The sequence below is a fragment of the Thunnus maccoyii genome, chromosome 13 (assembly GCF_910596095.1).
Source record: "Thunnus maccoyii chromosome 13, fThuMac1.1, whole genome shotgun sequence".
Taxonomy (NCBI): Eukaryota; Metazoa; Chordata; class Actinopteri; order Scombriformes; family Scombridae; genus Thunnus; species Thunnus maccoyii.
In genome coordinates this window covers 20027053-20044857 of record NC_056545.1, presented here as the reverse complement: position 1 = coordinate 20044857, position 17805 = coordinate 20027053, and the positions used below count along the sequence as shown (strand labels likewise).

The following is a 17805-nucleotide window of genomic DNA, read 5'->3' as shown; positions in this document are numbered from 1 at the left end:
CTTCTTCTTCTGCGTGCATGTTGTTGCATTACTGCCACCCTCTGGAGTTAATTAGCTCATGATGCCCCTTTCCTTTTCCATTAACCCTATCAATTAACAGGCAACAAAATACATATGTAGTTAAATAAATATCATCTTGTGCCTTGCCGTCTCCCTCCATAACTCAACACAGATGTTTCTTTTAGAGCATATTTTCTCAGCTGCATGTCCAGCCTCTCTGCTACGTATTTCCTGCATGCACATCAAGTCCTATTTTTTCAGTTTTACCATTACTGTATCCTCTATCATGTTCTTCCCTTTACTTCCTGAAGACAAAACAACCTTTGTTTCTCTGTCTCAGTACTGTTGCTGCTCTTTATTGACTCTCCTCAGTGATTTTGAAAGTGTAATCTGAAATGTTTGTTTAGATAGCTTGTTCATTCTCTTCATTGCATGTCTGGACTGTATCTTTGGACTGTATTTAACTTCGAGCTATGGCAGCGGACCCTGTAGCAACCCTACCAGATATCTACATGTCTGTATATACCATATATTTAAGTCCCTTTATGTAGCTTGAATACTTTATCATTTTTATCGTTATATCATAAATGTCATCATCATTATATCAGTTGCCACTTCTTCCGAGCAGTTGAAATGTGTTGCTTTAGTTTTCTTCTTATCACAGCTTGTCTGTACTTGTTGTACTTTTATTATTCTGTAATTGTGTTCTCATCCTTGCGGATTCATTGATTAATCACCAACTATTTTAGACTGTAATTAATGAGTATCAGTAATGGACTGATTCTCTGTTGAATTGTTATGAAATGTTGGACACTCATTATTTTGCAGCACTTAATATCACCTCTCTCTAAAACCAGTAGTGCCCTGGCCATTATTCTCTGATTTTGACCTTATGTTATCAAATTTGCATGTGCTACAACCTTTAAATGATTTTCTTCAGAATAAACAACTTTGCCATGATCTCCCTGATTCTGTAAATTTCTCATTCCATCATTCACATTTGTATCAAATGACTCTAAAACCACATGGGAGTTATATCCTTTACTTTATAAGAAAGTTATTTTCCTGTCAAAGTATTTTTTTGCATTTTCATGAGCAACTTTATGAAAATTTATATTCATGAACATTTATTTTCAATATTTGCATGACTCCATGTTAAATGTACACCCTATATATTTTGTTGGGCCTTATTCCATATACAATTTCTTGAATGATTCACAATTTAAAGAGAAGCTTAAGTATGTGTTTGTTTTGTGCTGTATTCTCAGTACTGCAAGTTATTTTTTAAGGCAATTCATGAACCATCTTTCAAAAATGGTTGAAAAGACAGCAAATTTGTTCATGAGGCATTTATTAATTCAATTCAATTCAGTTCAGTTTTATTTATATATTATTTATTTATTTATTTATTTATACAATAATAAAGTTAATAAAAGTTAAGTCTAAGGGCACTTTTCAAATAGAGCAGGTCTAGCTTTGACCGGTTGGGTTATTGCAGCATAACTAAGGGCTGGTCCAAGGCTAGCCTGGCCAGCCCTTAGTTATGTTATGTAATAGGCTACTATGAGCTCTTAGAGGTATGATGGTGCCTGACCATTAAGGGCTTTGTAGGTGAGGGGAAGGATTTTACATTAAATTCTGGATTTTACAGGAAGCTAATGGGAGAAATATGATCTTAGTAATAATGGAATAGCAATATTGCAATATCTCATGTATATCTATGAGATATTGCAATATTGCAGATCTCTTCCATTATTACTTCTTGGCCTTTAAGATCTTGTCCAGGGCACGTCGATCCTTTTCTGGGACGATCTTTGTCCAAAGGCTCAGAAAATCCTTGTGGAGGACCAGTTCCTGCAGGATTATTTGTCCATGATGCCTGTAGTGGAATACATTTCTCATTTAGTGGAATGCTCAAAAAGAACAAACAAGAGTAATCTTGTAAACTACATATATAAAATTTGATGACCCACCTCACTTCTGGTGCACAATCCACAAACATCTTGGAGACAGCAGTGAAGAATCGCTCAGTGAAGATTCTCCCTGATGTGAAGATGTGAGCTGTTCCACAGCGATCAACCAGCTGGTGCAGGTGTTGTGCCATGCTCCCTCTTACTGCAACACAAAGGTGGCTGAGGAAGGACAAATACAGGGGAATATGAGACAAACACATCAAGTGACTAGGTTTCATATAATTCCATTTATCAGTATGCTTCTGCCAATAAAATAAATGGCACTTCTTCTCTCCTCTTACCTCAGCCCTGTGTTCAACAGAGCGCTGAGAGTCCGACCATAGCTGCAATTTTCCACCATGGCGTCCAGTGCAAGATTGGCCTGCTGATGAATAAAAGCATTTGTGGTTTGTGCCAGTTTCAACAGCAAGGCCCGGCCTGTTCGCTCCACCTCAGGGTCCATTATCTTTTGGAGATGAAGATATAGATCACCTAAGGTGTTCATAGCCGCACAGGACACTGCAGAGCGCAGGTTTTTCACCTGTATAGTGGGAATAAACATTATCAGCATTGTGCACATTCATAGACACATGATAAATTCATGGAACAAAAAAAGATGAGAGAAAAAGGAAAGTGTCTACAATACCTCCTCTATGAGGACCAAACACACTTCGTGGAGTTTGGTCTTCAGGGTCTCCGGATGGTGCCTCACCAGAACGCGAAGTGTCTTCAAGCCCTCCATTTTCTTCATCCTGTATGTTTACATGACAAGAATTAATTAACAGCAATGTACATCACTTCAGGAATGACACAAATACCCGTAATACTACTGCAAATGTTGCTCAGTTTGAAAGTAAAGTATAGGCCTAAATAACTGTAATTTTATGCTTTATGGTTAGTTTTGCATCAACTGATACAAGTTTCAGCTCACAATGTTTACTGGCTGCACACTAAAGTTCTGTGAAATAGCTGTTAGCAGAGGACATTGATGCATTGCAAACTAAAAACTAAAACTTTAGAGACAGATTTCATGTCAAACTATCTAGTTGCAATGTAACACTGACATGAGATCAAGCATTCTGTGAGCTGGTACAACAGACTGCTCTCTGTCTGTACCTTACCAGTCGTCTGAGGAGAGCAGCTGGAAGGAGAGTGACAGACTCTCCACAGGGTTACTCAACGGCTGAAACTCATCCTTCTCATCCTTCGCAGTCTGGCGGCTGCAGTCACTGGTGGTCTTCTTGCCTGGTAAACAGAACTTTGTTCGTTACTCACCTTTGTTTTCATTCAAAGTATTGTACTTCCTGTAGGTGCCATAACTCTACAAAAACTTGATAGTTATTCAAGATGTGTATAGAGGAACTTACCAGTTCCACTGAAAGCCTTTGCAGGGCGCAGAATTTTCCCAGGTCGAGATCCTCTTTTTTTGTTTTGAGGACCTTTTCGAGTGGTTGGAGCCAAAGGCGCCATCGTGGAAGACCCCTGCGGTTGTGAATTTGGCTCCACTGCAGGATCACAGGTCTTCTTGGCAACTGCTGGCACCACTGCAGGGATCTTCCTGGCAGCCGTTTTGACCACCGCAGGGATCTTCTTAGCTGTCGCTGGGGGTCGAGGTGAAAGGATGGAGCTGAGTTGGAAGCGCTCTAGACTTTCCACAATAGCCTCAACTTTCTTTGTAGCCTCCTTACCTGTTGAAATGAACAAAAAAAAATCACTCAAATTACTACCACTTAACTATATTCAAATCATTACCTATGTTTCCATATCTGTTTTTCAACCTGAGAGAAAAAACAACAGTCTTTCTTGACAGTACTGACCTGCTGCAAAGGAAGGCACAGGGAGACGACTCACTCTTCTTCTGGTTAGAGGGGTCGTTCGAGGAGGAGGAGGAGTAGGTCTCAATGGCGTCACCTCAACAGGGTTTCCCATCAGAGAAAGCTCCCTCAGCTCACTGGGAGTGTGAGTATCTACTGAGCTGAGGCTGTACACAGAACTGATGGAAGCAGTTGGGCTTTGGTCTCTGTCTGCCATTTGAGCCTCTTTAAAAGCATGGACAGCCATCTGACTTCCAAGAAGCACCTCATCCCAGAAGGTGTCCTCCTCATCCAGACTTTCAGGACTCCTCTGGTGCCTGTTGAGATGCTCTGCATTCAGGCGAGGTGCATTTCGAAGAGGGCTGAGTCTCCCTCTTCGATGCAGAGAGGATTTTGGGTTCCCTCTGCAAGCAGCTGGTGGTGGAGGTGAAGGCTGGGTGACGTCTTGTCTGGAGAGTCCCAGTCTCTCCAGAACAGCATCATTACGTGCTTTCTCCATATTGCACAGCCTTTCTGCATGTTCAATCAATGCATCCCTCCTAGCCCTCTGTGTGTCCAGGATCCTGGACTCACTGGTGAAGCCATCAGGGTCCACCTGTCTTCTTTGGCTCCCAGTTTGCTGCAAAAAAAAACAACAAAAAACAATAATATAATTGAGTAAATCAGGAATAACCACTGAGTTGATCTAGTTTGACTCAGTTCTTGACAAGATGATAATTCTTCAACATTTTAGAGCAATCAACTGCTCTGTATGCATCCATGGAAAACTTTCAGACAATAACAGAAGGAAGGTCAGAAATTTGTAGAGTTGGTTACTTACATCATCATCATTGCACTTCCTCTGTGCCCACTTCCAGAATCGATGGAACATGTTCGATGTCTTGCGATTATCCATGAGAATTAGAAAAACACCACTAAACTGTCAACAAGGAGAAACCACTTTGAGAACTTTCTCTCAGCTCGATCTACAAGTGACTGAAGTGCTGGATTCTACAGTTGGTGAATAAAAATGTTCTATGACAGGTCACAATCACAATTAGATGTGATGTCAGAATAGAACTTTCTCTCTGATGTGTGTATTTGTGTTTGTGTGCATGTGTTTATGTATGTCATATAAATATATATTCAACATCAATATTAGATTTAAATGATGTACAATAGATATTATATTACATGTTTAGATTTTTATTAACAGATCAGAGGAATATATAGCATTGTTTATTGCCACCCAAAAATGAAGGAATTAAATTTTGAATGTCCAGAATATTGCTGCAAGAAGCCGAAATCCTACTTTTATGTAAAAAAAAGTGTTTCAAACTTGAGGACAGGAACAATCCTGATCCAGTCTCACATGCTTGCATCATATGTCTTTGTGTGTTTAACTATGTGAAAATTGGTGCATGAATGGTGCAAAAAAGTATGCAAAATAAAATATAGTTTTTCTTCATTTCCTGTGTACTTTCTTCACTTGAAAATACCTTATAATTCTTATATTTTTCCTTAAAAAGTGAACCAGAATGAAATAGTGTATTTAAACATCAAAATAGAGAATGAAATAGATGGATTTTCAATAATGACTAAATATTAGTTTGCTTTAACATGTTTCATATTAAGTAATGTTTCTGCCACCAGATGCAGAAAACCACTGTTGCCTTCTGTGAACTAAACTATTCAGAAGTATTTTACTCCCCCAATTCCAGGTTCAGTCATAAAGAATGTTGCCACCCCAGAGAAAAGATCAGCAATCAATTATTTCCTCTTTTCTCTGCATCTTTCCACAGTGTATCACTTCACACAGATCACAACACCTAGAAATAAACACAGTGAGGCACACACACTCTTCAGTCTTTAATTGCAACAACACAGAGTTAGCCTCTTCAACCAAAACACCATGGCACATCCATGGATACAGGAACAAATAGAAGTTTCAGCTGTAGTGAAATAATCATTGAGTCACTGGCAGCAAACAACAGCTCTATCAAACCTCCACAGATACACTGCAACAGGGTCACTGTGCTATGGGCAGTGAAAATATTATTTGAAAGTAACATATTTTACATACATTTAGGCTACATTATCCAATCCATATATTTCCAAAGGTTCCAGCTTCTTAAATGTGATAATATATTGTTTTATTTTGCCATATATGACAGTAAACTTAAGATCTTAAGGTATTGGACTGTTAGTCAGACAAAATAAGCTGGACTGAACTGAACTGAAGACATCTTCATGTGTTCTGAGAAATTGGGAATGTCCTTTTTTCATTAATGATTGATCGATTGATAAAGAAAATAATCGTCAGATTAATCAATAATGAAAAAAATCATTAGTTGCAGCCCTGTTCTATTCCTCCAAATAATAACGACCAAATAAGAGACACTATTGCCTCTGATTTTCCTTCATCAATTTTGAATCCTGAAAATGAGCCTGAAATGTGCATTTCATAAGTGCAGAAATTAAATAATAACAATATGTTGCCTGGAAATAGGGCTATTTAAATAAAACTTGTGACAATGCATCTCCCCTCCAATGACTAAAAAACTTCTACCACTGATCCTAACTCTTGACTTGGGATCTGTGTAAAACAATTTAACCCAATTAATGTCACCCTGATACCCATATTAATCTACTGTTTCATGTTATGTTCTATTTTATCTGTTTTTGTTGTTTTGTCTTATGTTTAGAGTTTCTCTGTGTTATCTGTTAGCAGTCAATTACAGATATATTTAAAAACGAGACAAAAACACTTATCAATCAATCAACACCTATCTGACACAGTCGCGACATGAATGTGAACAGGTATTTCAAATAAGCAAGACAACAAACATTTCTCTGAGCGCATGCCCCCAGTATGTTGGAGACGATGTTCAGCATCTGGAGGCACAAAGAAACTAATGCGCCTCCTTATGTCACACTGAAGTCTTCTTTCTTCACAGCCAAACTGTCTCTCTGGTCTGGTTACTGGTTACCTCCCAACATGAACAGACAGGTTGGGGACATTTATTTGGACAAATATGCAGAGGTCTGGAACTTACTATTATTATTATTATTATTACTATTATTTTTGGTCAAACATTAAATTGCCCGTGTAATTTCTCACCTGTACAAAAGTGGTGAGAAAAAATGTATTTGTGCATATAGGACTCATTAATGGGATGTGAAATAAGATGAATGAAATAAAAAAGCAGCTCATCTAGTTCATCTTCATCTGCTGTTAGTTAGTCTGTAATTAAAAACGAAATTGTACCGTGTCAGTTGGAATTATACAGTACATCAAATATATATATATATATATATATATATATATTTTTTTTTTTTACAAAAAAGGAACGACCTGCTATGAAATGAGTGCCTATCACTATATTAACACTCATTTATATGTTAAAAACATAAATCAGTTTGATATAAATCAGCTGATGGAGTCTAATTATATGGAAATAACCTGTTGTGAGACTGATAAACCCTCTGAACACACTGCAAAGGACTGAAATAAAACCAAACAAGCTAATTTGTGCAACAGCCTTTAACAAACATTTCTACTTTAACTGTTGTACAATATATAAATGTTATAATTTATCCTTTATGATAGCAATCTAAGAAAAGGCTGAAATTAAATATTTTGTAAAACATCACTTATTACAGCTGCCTAAAGTACAGAACCTGAGAAACAGCCATTGTTCTTTGTAACATTTCCTGATTACTTTTGATATATCTCAAGATGATAACTTGATTATGTAATTATCTCAGTGAAAAACATTTAGTTTTACACTTTTAATAATACTATTATCACAAGATGCGGATTCTTTGTCCTATTATGTGGCTGCTCAACAAAAAGTTAAAACCATAAATACAGTCTATGAGAAATCAAAATTAATTGAACTTTGGACCAGTTGTGTGCTGTCCTTTGATCGTCAGCTACTCTAGGCGTATATATATATATGCAGGCCAAAATGTCATATAAACTGTATATCACCTCTGCTCTGCGAAATGACAAAAACAAAACAATTTTAAAAGTATGTAAGTTGAATGTAAGTTGAAAGCCATGCCCTATAAACCAATAACTCAATTACTGAAAATGTAAGATGCATTGGTCACTATTCACTAAAGTACATTGTCAAGTTTTGAACAATATTCAGACAGAGGACAAAGACAGCACCTCACAGACTTTATTAAAATGGCGCTCACATAAAACCAATGTTTCCATGGAGTGTTTCCTTGCACAATCTGCCTCCTTCACTGTAACAGTTTACAAATACTCATACTGTAGGCATTTTCAGTTGCGGTACGACAGGTATTGACATTTTAAATTTAAGTCTGTCTTCTTATTTGTCTAAACACTTCTCACATTACAGAGAAAAGATACTTCCCCTCTGGTATCCTTTAAAGCATAGTTACACTGTTTATGAATACCACTAACTGAAAACCAATGTGAAATTTTATTTAATAACTGAAGTTTAAAATGTCTGTGTATCCCTGCATATTTGAGCTGTTAAAATACAACTGCTGACGTGTTACAGTCACAAAACACCTCTGAAGCTAAACATGCAACATAAGTAGCACATAAAGCTACTAGTTGAGCCAACAATAGTTAACCCAACATCTTTCTTTGATTTAGAAAATGAATGCGAACCGTGAAGCTTAGCTCATGAATGCATAGTGTTTACATTCACTGCAGGCAACAGATGAGTTCTGGATAATAAATATCCTCAAGTATGTTCAGCACCAGTCGAGAGCTTCTCCAGATAAATGAACTGTCAATGTTTGCAACATGAAACTCAAAAAGGCACCTGCAAAATAACCAAATGAATGTAAACACACTCTGAACACGTCTTCAAACATCTAGTTGCATTGAATCACCTGCTCAGCTTCTAGCGTGACACAAACGACACATTCTTCTTCTTCTAAACAAGACCAGATCTGCCAGGCACATGTTTGGTTTGGCAAGATAAATTTAAATATTTCAAACTCTTCCCTTAGTGTTCTTTCCTCTTTCTTAGATACAATATACTGAGAGAAAAACATGCGAAGACATATTTACCTTGCTGCCTTTTTGTCTTGTCTGTTACAAGGAATTAAATTTAAAAAAGGCAAAAACTGTTTTCCCCAACTGAATGATTTATCGTGTACACTTAAGTATAAAGAGTACAAAACCATTTTTTACAGGTCAGACAGTTTCTTTTTGAGATGAACAGTGATGCGCGTCAAAGTGACCTGAGGTAATCATCAAACACGCAAATTTAGGATCAATTAAATATATTCACCTGGGGCTGGATTTACAAAACCTTATTAAGTTAAAAGTTAAGTGCTTCATTTTAAGAGAACTTTAAATACAGCCATTTCTTGAGTGTCTGTCTTAAAGAAAAGAAAAAAGAAAAGAAAATGGGGCTGCAGAAAGCTACAAACATTTTTCATGTTTACAACTTGAAGCAGGATCACAGGAAGATTGTTAAAAGGTTTGGCTTGTAATTCAACCTTTAAAACAAATTCATCACTGCCATTATTTTTTTTTATAACTTTTGGTGGATGTACTTCATCCATGAGTGAGTCGGCCCAACATTCAATATTCTAACAACAACAAAAAACGACAAAATTTCATGAGAATTTGGCATCACACTTGAGGCTGTTTTGAACACTGAAACCATGTGGAGTTTATCCAATTTACTGCTGCGTCTGACTTACAGACTCCTCTGTTTGGCTTTGTGTTAACTGTGATAATTTATGTAGCAAAAAATTAACAGCAGTAAATGATTTTTCTGAAGGTAGAATAATGAGCACTGATGTCTGGTGTCAACAGCAGTAATGTAAAGAGGAGGGACTAACAAGAAAATTAGCACAAACTTAAAAAAAGGTTTATCCATTCAATATTCTTGTCAACTGTTTTATTATCTGGACATCTTTGTGAATATGGCTGAAATTAAACGACTTGATGCTTCAAGCTCTGGGTCTGAGGCACTGGTACAATATATGACATATGTGTTTACGGCAAGGGGGGGTTTTATATATATATATGAAATAAGAGTGGATAGTGGATGAGGTGATGTAAAAACTTTAGCTAACAGACTTCAGCTTGGCCCACGGGCTCGTGCCCCGCACCTCCACCGGTGGATTGTTGGAAAAGAGGTGGTTGCACAGGTCTTCCAGTGGGGGTTCAGGATCTGTGGTGGCAAACTGAGAAGCGTCTTCAATTTCCTTCCTCACCTCAACATCAATCTCCTACAGACACAACACAGGTTGGACAGAAAGTTATATTAAATTTGAATTATGACACATGCCACACATTTGTACAATCAATCAAGTAAAGTAATAAAGATGAACAAATACAATAAATATAATTACACACAATTATGGTAACACATAGATTTAGAAAATAATGTATTGTATATGTATATGTATGTATTTTATATGATATTTTGTATAACAACATAAAAGTATTTTGCACTTCTACGTTGTTCTTAATGTGGCCAGTTATATTCATGACCACTTCAAAGGGTTTTCAGCTAAATAGTTCTGTAATGAGTTGATTCAATTTCCTTAGCTACAAATTAATTCCAGTCATTAAAAGGATAAGGTCACAATTTTTCAAGGCTGTCCTAAAACAATAGTCAGGTGCCCAAATGAACGCTGACACATGTTTTTTTTTTGTTGTAATTTTTCCTCCTAGAAGATCCCTTCATAATACACTAACAATGTAAGTGATGGGGAACAAAATCCACAAGCCTCCTTCTGTGCAAAACGTATTTAAACGTTTATTTCAAGATAATATGAAGCTTCAGTTGTCCAAATTAGTCAAACCACATCAATATCTTTCAAAGTTTAGTCTTTAGTGCCAAATTCCCTCTTTTTGTTACTATACTTCCACTCCAGCTGAAGAGGAAAAGTCCGTTAAGACACAAATAGGGAATTTTTTTACTTTAAAGACTGTAAATGTGGAAGATATTCAACTTATTTGACTAACTCAGATGGCGGAAGCCTCATATGATTCAGATAAACTTTTAAATACATTTCTGCTCAAAACGAGGACTGTGGATTTTGTCCATTACTTACACTTTAAGTGCATTCAAATGAACAATCCTGTGTTGGAAATCCCTCGTGAGACTCTTGGATTAAGAAGGTTTGAAAATCCCCCAAAACATAAATACATTTTTTTTTAAATGCTAAGGATGATACAGAAATTCAGTGGGCAATCTTGTGTAGCAGCATTTTTCTATATTTCAAACTGAAAATATTTGCTACCTTGAGCTCCTCCACGCTGGCCATGTTGTTGCTGAGCATGCGGTCCTTCAGCATGGAGATGGGATCACTCTTACTACGGACCTCCTGGATCTCCTCACGTGTGCGGTAGCTGAGAGGGGAGAGATTGGTGCAGGGATGTTGTAGGGATGCACTAATACAATCACCTTTTTAAAATTTTTTTACAGCTGACACCAAATCCAAGCAAATTTAGGTATTTGAAAATCTTGATGACAAGCATCAAAGTAGTTTTACTAACCACTATGAACATGAAGATAACATTCATTTGCGTATCAATAGAGCAAAATTTAACTTTACTATTATTTCTGGTGTGTTCAGGTTTCTCATCAGAACTTTGAGAAATTCCTCCAGTATCAAGTCAAGACTGCCATTAGTTGGCTATAGTCAACACCAATATTAGTGTCTGTGTTCTGTCCATCCCTAGGCTGTGGTCAGGGCAAGACTACAGCAGGAAGGAGAGTGACATGAAGACTACTGTGGGACAGTGGCAGAAGCAAGGGGCAGCACCACAGGGAGGATAACATTTGGAGGTCAGATTATTATCAAATATATCTTGTAGTACACATACAGACTGTGTAAAACGTGCTTTAAAGGTTATCAAGAAAGAATTAATCAGTTACAGCTAAAATTTTAATTAAAAAAAACAAAACAAAACGAGAAAAGTCATTTACAAAAGAGATGAGCTGAGCTGAGCTTTTACCTGACACCAGGATCACTCATACTGTGTCCATGATAGCGGTAGGTCTGAAGTTCCATGAGAACAGGACCCTGATGAAAGAGAGAAAAAACAAAAATAATTTAGTTAAGTAGCAAATGAAAACCATGTTTCCTGACTAATATAACTCAATGTTTTTGAACTTACCTTCCCAGCTCGGCAGTGCTCAGCTGCAACCCTGGTTGCTTCCCGAACACACAGAACATCCATCCCATCCACCTGGACACAAAAACAATATCCCCATTTCTTATTGATCAACAGCACAAGGACAACTAACAAACACTTTCTTATCAAATTTCACATCACCAGGACACTGTTATTACCAGGTGGACAAAATTAATCAGTGATGAACTCATTTTGAGCGATACACTTATACCCTTTTATGCTGAGTTAGATGAAATGATTGTTATGAGTGGTGCTAGGTATGTATTATATTACATTACATTCATTTGGCAGACAATCTTCTTCAAAGCAATATTATGATGATTTTATCACCAGAGATATCTTGTTCAATAACAATAACAAAGTTATGATACGTATATAAATACTATTGGATGGTTGGTTTTATCAGTGAAAAAAAGGTTTAAAGACATGAGTAAGAACAGTACCCTGAGACCAGGAATGAAGTCTCCTCTCTTGTAGTAGTCTGTGCTGGCTGCAGCTCGCTCCACTGATGTGCCCATGCCATACCTGTTGTTCTCACAGATGAAGATGACGGGCAGCTTCCAGAGTGCTGCCATATTGTAGGTTTCAAAGATTTGACCCTGGGAAATTCACAAAAAGATTTTCTAATGTGGCAAAAGGGTATTATTTCACATTCTTTATTGTTTTTTTTAAAGACAATGTTAGCTTACATTAAAACTATAATTGATTTACATATTTGAGGTTTTAAATAGACAGGTTAGGGAGCATTTTATTTCAATATGTTAACTTAAAGGGACAGTTTGATCTTTGGGGTGTACCTACTTTTGAATGAATCTGCTACTGATCCCAAAGACATCCAGTAATTAAACAAAGATAGACTAAAACCGCTGTGATTTCTGTGTCATACCTGGTTGGCGGCACCGTCACCATAGAGACAGACACACAGTTGGTTGTTGCCAAAATACTTGCAGGCCAGAGCTACACCAGCACCCAAGGGAACCTGAGGAGAATTAAGAGATGTCTGAGGTTATATTACTGTGTATTGATCTTAATATTTATCTTAAGTTGACATTACACATTTCAGTGGGTTCATCAGCCCGAAGGTTGAAATCCCTTCATAGAAGTTTAAAATTCGGCAAGAAAAAAAAAAAAAGGCTTCAGTTGCAAAGTTTCTTCATTACAACAGCATCATATAGAATAATCTGGCCTTTTTATCACTTTTTGTAAAGCCAGTAAGTTGTGACCAACCCTATAACTGCAGTTGTCTGTGAGTGAGTGACTGAGTGAGTTTCAGCATTGGTCGGTCAGCTGAGTGTTGGAGTTTCTTTATTTGCTGTTGCTCTTTCAAAATGAACTGGCACAACATGACGGGTGCAGAGGACAGCAGTGCGACAGAGTGACTGTGTTTCCTGCTTTGAGCTCTGACGCTCTCAGCTCTGGTGTTAAATGCAGTGAAGTCAGCGAAACTCCTGTTTAAATAAGACACATATCAGCATCCCTACTGTCTCCTCTACCATCCAGTGTGATCTATTCTCCAGCTGTCAGCGCTGTCAGCAGCCAGCAGGAGAGACGCTCTGCGGTGCATTTGGATTTTTATAACTGGATTTTTATACCGGGATGCAAGGTTTTTATTTCTCTGATGTTTTCACATCATAAACAATGAACAACAGCATTAAAACACGAGTCTTGCTGGTAAAACATGCGACTCATGTAGCTGTTATATCAGGTTAGTGTGGGGCAGCTGCTCTGCAGGTGCTGACTGTAACTGCGGTAACCAGGCAGAGATAAGCCTCAAACAACTCAAATGTAGCTTATCTATGTCATGTGATATGCTACTACAGTACACTATAACAACAAATATTACTGGGACCACTACAAAATTACAGATGGACATTTAATATCCAGGAAGTCACACTATAGACACTACCACTGACTATCCCTGTAACAAACTGACCACAATTTCACACACTGACCATACACGGTCCTGCCATATACTGGGTTTTGACCTAGTCTTGTTTATAAGTTTGATAACTTACTGTGACAAAGAATAATCTCCTGCCTCAGTTCACCGTATCCCCTCTTTAAATTAGTCTGACAACAACATAATGTCATTAGACTTGGTGGTGTCTCAGTTAAATGGCATCTTATGACATTAGAAAACTGATAATATCAAGAATTTCTGAGAGGTAAGCATTTTGTTCTTTCTGGTTTCTTGCCATAATATTTCTAGCAAAACTGGGCCACCAGCCAGGCCGTTATGGAACACGAAGCCTTAGACAAACATGTTTATGACCAGCGTCACCTTCCTTAAGTTCTACTGTATTTCCAAAATACCAATAGTAATGTAAATATGTTTACTAAAGCCCGTACAAGACCTTTCACAACACATCAAACTAATAACATACTGGTAGTACATGTAGATTGATGTTTACACAACACCCACAACTTGTGAGTCGGCACTTCCAAATGTTATTGTCACTCCTTTCATAAACAGCTCAAGATGGCTGAGTTCAGAGACCATACGGCAGAAGAAACACAAGGGTGTTAAGTTTTGAACACCCTGCCACTAAACTTCATTGATGTACCTGAGCTCCGACAATTCCATTTCCTCCGTAGAAGTTTTTACAGTACATGTGCATAGAGCCTCCTTTGCCCTTCGCAATACCACCTCTTCTCCCTGTTGATTACAAACAACAAAATAAAAACATACAGGGAGGATGTCAGACATCAGAGGGGAAAGAGAAACAGAGAAATAATTTGTACCTCAAAGTCAATCATGAAAGGAGCTGAAAATGATCAAGTGACTGAAAATGTCACTCAGATTTTTCTCAGCATCATGGACTCACCTGTGAGCTCGGCCATGATCTCCTTCACAGTCCCTCCTCTGGTGTAGGTGTAGCCGTGGGAGCGGTATGCAGTGATCAGGTGGTCTGACAGATTGATTGAAGCTTCAATACCGACTGCACAGGCCTCCTACGAGGAGAAAACAAACAGCTTGATATGTTGTCTATGTAGGACTACATATGAGGACGTGTGCTATAAAAATGAATCCTAATTAATAGAAATATTTTTTTCTGACATGTATTTATATTTTTTTTTTAAGTATTTGGATCTCTGCAACATTTAAATAATATCATTTAATATTTTCGCTGGAGCGTCAACATCTCATGGTTGGTCAATCTCATTAATATTTGTATAAATAATGAAAATTATACTCAACCTGGCCATCATACAAGTGGCAGAATCCTCTGATGATCTTCTGCTTGTACAGCTGATCTGCCTTCAACTCCATACGCCTCATGGTCTGCATGGTGCGGTAGTAATACAGACCCTCCTCACGAGTCATAACCACCTCAGTGGCCGGGACCTCATCCAACTTGTGGACGTCACATTTCTAGAGGAAAGGAAATACCCGTAAATAAATTGCATTTGTGCATTGACCAGTTTAGTACAAAATGCAACTTAGTGCTTGAAACATACCTTTATTTCAAAGGTAGCCTGGGTTGTAAAGTCAGCGTACGTACGCGCTGACACGACCACTGCACCCACCTGTCATGAGAGAGAAGATGATAAAGAAAAGACAGATATATGACAGATATGCTTTCTCCAACATCTGGTAGAGCTGGGTGTCATTTGAACATTGTCAATACTAGCTCAGATATATCAGAGTTTAAGAACAGATACCAAAACAATATTCTGATACCTTGCTTTGGGAAATATAAATGTCTTTTCTACAAAATTATATATCATTTGACAAAAAGCCAAACATTCTCAAATGTCAAATGTCTAAACACAAGCAGCTGTACAAGAACTTTGTCCAAATAAAATGGTGTAAATTTAGGCAAAAGTTTGATTTAAACTAGGAACAATCTAATCAGAGAATAAATACATTTGGAAGTAGAGCTTTTGGTTTGGTACTGTGTGATACAAACACAATTTGGTCAGTACCAAAAAGAGTACTAAGGTTCGATACACAGACCTCAAATCTGCAACTGTTTATTGGGAAATATTACGGTAATCTCTTAACTTAAACAAACAGTTCTCAAGTATTTTGTTTTCAAGCACAGCTCAACAGACAAACATCAAGATGTAAATTCAAGCTGATAAGAATTTGCTCTGGGGAATTCCTTATGGCAAGATTTGTTGTTGATATTGATTAGTAAATACTGTAAATCTTGTAAATTCTCCCTTTGTGATAAAATCTTATGTTTTCAATTACAAAGTATAATTGTATTAAATCATCCCACAGTTTAGGGCCAGCTTGTGAAATCCTCAGAGACCTCCCAGCTAGTGAATCTGCCAACTCAGAAAAAAGATGCAATAAAAGGGCTTTAAAGTGGATTTATTAATTATGTTAGATATGACATCAAACTGGACTACAAATATTGGAAGTTTAAGAAACAAAGGAGAGATATCTCATTGTGTTTAATAGGAAAATGAATGAGAATGGACCATTAGTAACGTTAGTATAAATGAGAATGAATTTTTCTTTTTCAAAGTTTTGACATTTTCTATTTTTATTTGTATTTTGTGTGTGAATGTGTGTGTGTGTGCTTGATTTGGTGTTCATTTTAAGTGTTGTATTTCTGTACTTATAAACGATTGTATCATGTTGCTAAAAGCACCTTGAACTGCCATTGTGTATTAAAAGTACGACACAAATAAAATTGAGGTGATTTGACTAATATCATAGGTAAATTTTGATTAGAGCATCCCTAGCTGTCTGTCAATAATGCGAACCAGAGTCAAACTATATGAAGTTTAGAGGAAACTTAAAGGAAATTTAAAGGACTGGGCCTTTGCTAACGAAAACACTGAAGCTATATAAGAGTTCAGATTTTTGTACAGACTTTAGCTGTGTTAGCCAAACAAGCTATCCTTCGGCATTACAAGGTCAGAACAACGACGACAGTTTCATTTAAAGTAAACGTTTTGGAGGTTTCGGAGGATACTATAGTGCAGTGTTGGTCTAAAGCCACATATACCTTTAAAATAGTTTACTTACATTCCTCTGAGCGCAAGCTCTCAGCACGTTAGAGATATTGGTCAGCATCTTTCCTGAGCTAGCTTTGCACCGCACGGCTCCGTCCTTCTGACAGTCTGCCCTTCCGCCTCCGCTTGCTCTTTTTCTTCTACGCTGTCGTCGCCGTCGTCTTCTCCTGCTTCTTCTTCTTCTTCATTGGTTTTACTGGCGGACTACAAACCAACGTTAAAGGTGCATGCCGCCACCTACTGTATCGGAATTTGTAACATCATGACTTTAAACAACAAAAACTAACAAACAAACAACAGAAAACAAACCTTTTTAAAGCCGTTATATTCTGGATATTAAGCCTGTTTCGTCTAAATACTCAAATAAAGCCCTTTCAAACTGTAACTGTTTGTCCCCTGTCTCTAACAGACCTTTGATGCTCCTGTCCGTTCTCATATGTACCACCCTGCTGCCCTTCAGTCTTTCTCTTTCCAAACCGAACCTCCTACAACCTATCAGCACATGTTCAACAGTTTCTTTGCAATTACAAGTCCCATATTTATCTGACACAGTCTTTTTCATGGTATATAAAAAATACGCTGTCATCGACTGTGACTCCACAATCTCTGCTGCCACTACGTCTATACTGGTGGGTACTGGTAACGCATGTATAAACATAGACTGTGAAACAAAATTCAGTAGAAATTTCAATGAAATTAAACAATGAAGGTTTTAGTTTTATCCTTTTACTTCCTTTTACAAATATTGACCCATGATGGTTTGCGGACCACACTGCCATCATGGGCCTGATGATTGGGTGTGAGTCGGCCTACAGAGAGGAGGTAAGAGCCCTGACATCATGGTGTCAGAACAACAACCTTCATCTCAACATCTGCAAGACCAAGGAAATGGTGTTGGATATCAGGAGGCTACAGGAATCACACACCCCCATCTACA

The 17805-nt window shown here is 37.6% G+C and overlaps 2 protein-coding genes across 3 annotated transcripts; both read right to left on the bottom strand.

Annotated features, from left to right (window-relative positions):
- Window positions 1–7: 7 nt before the first annotated feature.
- Window positions 8–4772, bottom strand: LOC121910818. 2 transcript variants are annotated; one of them, XM_042432160.1, is made up of 9 exons: window positions 4587–4772; window positions 3770–4385; window positions 3320–3640; window positions 3074–3197; window positions 2599–2704; window positions 2255–2493; window positions 1974–2132; window positions 1760–1879; window positions 8–86 (listed from the first exon to the last, which is right to left on the bottom strand). In XM_042432160.1, the coding sequence occupies exons 1-9, from the start codon at window positions 4659–4661 to the stop codon at window positions 29–31; spliced, it is 1818 nt and encodes a 605-aa protein (XP_042288094.1). In that variant the 5' UTR covers window positions 4662–4772; the 3' UTR covers window positions 8–28. The 2 variants fall into 2 exon arrangements, with proteins under 2 accessions (XP_042288094.1, XP_042288095.1); XM_042432161.1 differs by lacking the exons at window positions 8–86; window positions 1760–1879 and having other exon boundaries at window positions 1984–2115.
- A 3146-nt stretch (window positions 4773–7918) lies between these two features.
- On the bottom strand, window positions 7919–17037 carry pdha1a (pyruvate dehydrogenase E1 subunit alpha 1a). Its single transcript, XM_042431987.1, has 11 exons — window positions 16882–17037; window positions 15357–15425; window positions 15097–15270; window positions 14723–14849; window positions 14462–14553; window positions 12784–12876; window positions 12341–12496; window positions 11880–11951; window positions 11718–11785; window positions 11000–11108; window positions 7919–9979 (listed from the first exon to the last, which is right to left on the bottom strand). The coding sequence occupies exons 1-11, from the start codon at window positions 16927–16929 to the stop codon at window positions 9815–9817; spliced, it is 1173 nt and encodes a 390-aa protein (XP_042287921.1). The 5' UTR covers window positions 16930–17037; the 3' UTR covers window positions 7919–9814.
- Window positions 17038–17805: the final 768 nt, after the last annotated feature.

Bases quoted from the DNA above. Each gene is read 5' to 3' on its own strand.
- LOC121910818 (XM_042432160.1), bottom strand. From the start codon at position 4,661: ATGGATAATCGCAAGACATCGAACATGTTCCATCGATTCTGGAAGTGG. The intron at 1,880-1,973 runs GTGGGTCATCAA...ATTCCACTACAG, and splicing joins GATTGTGCACCAGAAGTGAG to GCATCATGGACAAATAATCC. The intron at 87-1,759 runs GTAATAATGGAA...GTTAATTGATAG, and splicing joins AAGATCTTAAAGGCCAAGAA to GGTTAATGGAAAAGGAAAGG.
- pdha1a (XM_042431987.1), bottom strand. From the start codon at position 16,929: ATGCTGACCAATATCTCTAACGTGCTGAGAGCTTGCGCTCAGAGGAAT. The intron at 14,850-15,096 runs GTTGAGTATAAT...TTCTCCTCGTAG, and splicing joins GCCACTTGTATGATGGCCAG to GAGGCCTGTGCAGTCGGTAT. The intron at 14,554-14,722 runs GTGAGTCCATGA...TGTAATCAACAG, and splicing joins GATCATGGCCGAGCTCACAG to GGAGAAGAGGTGGTATTGCG.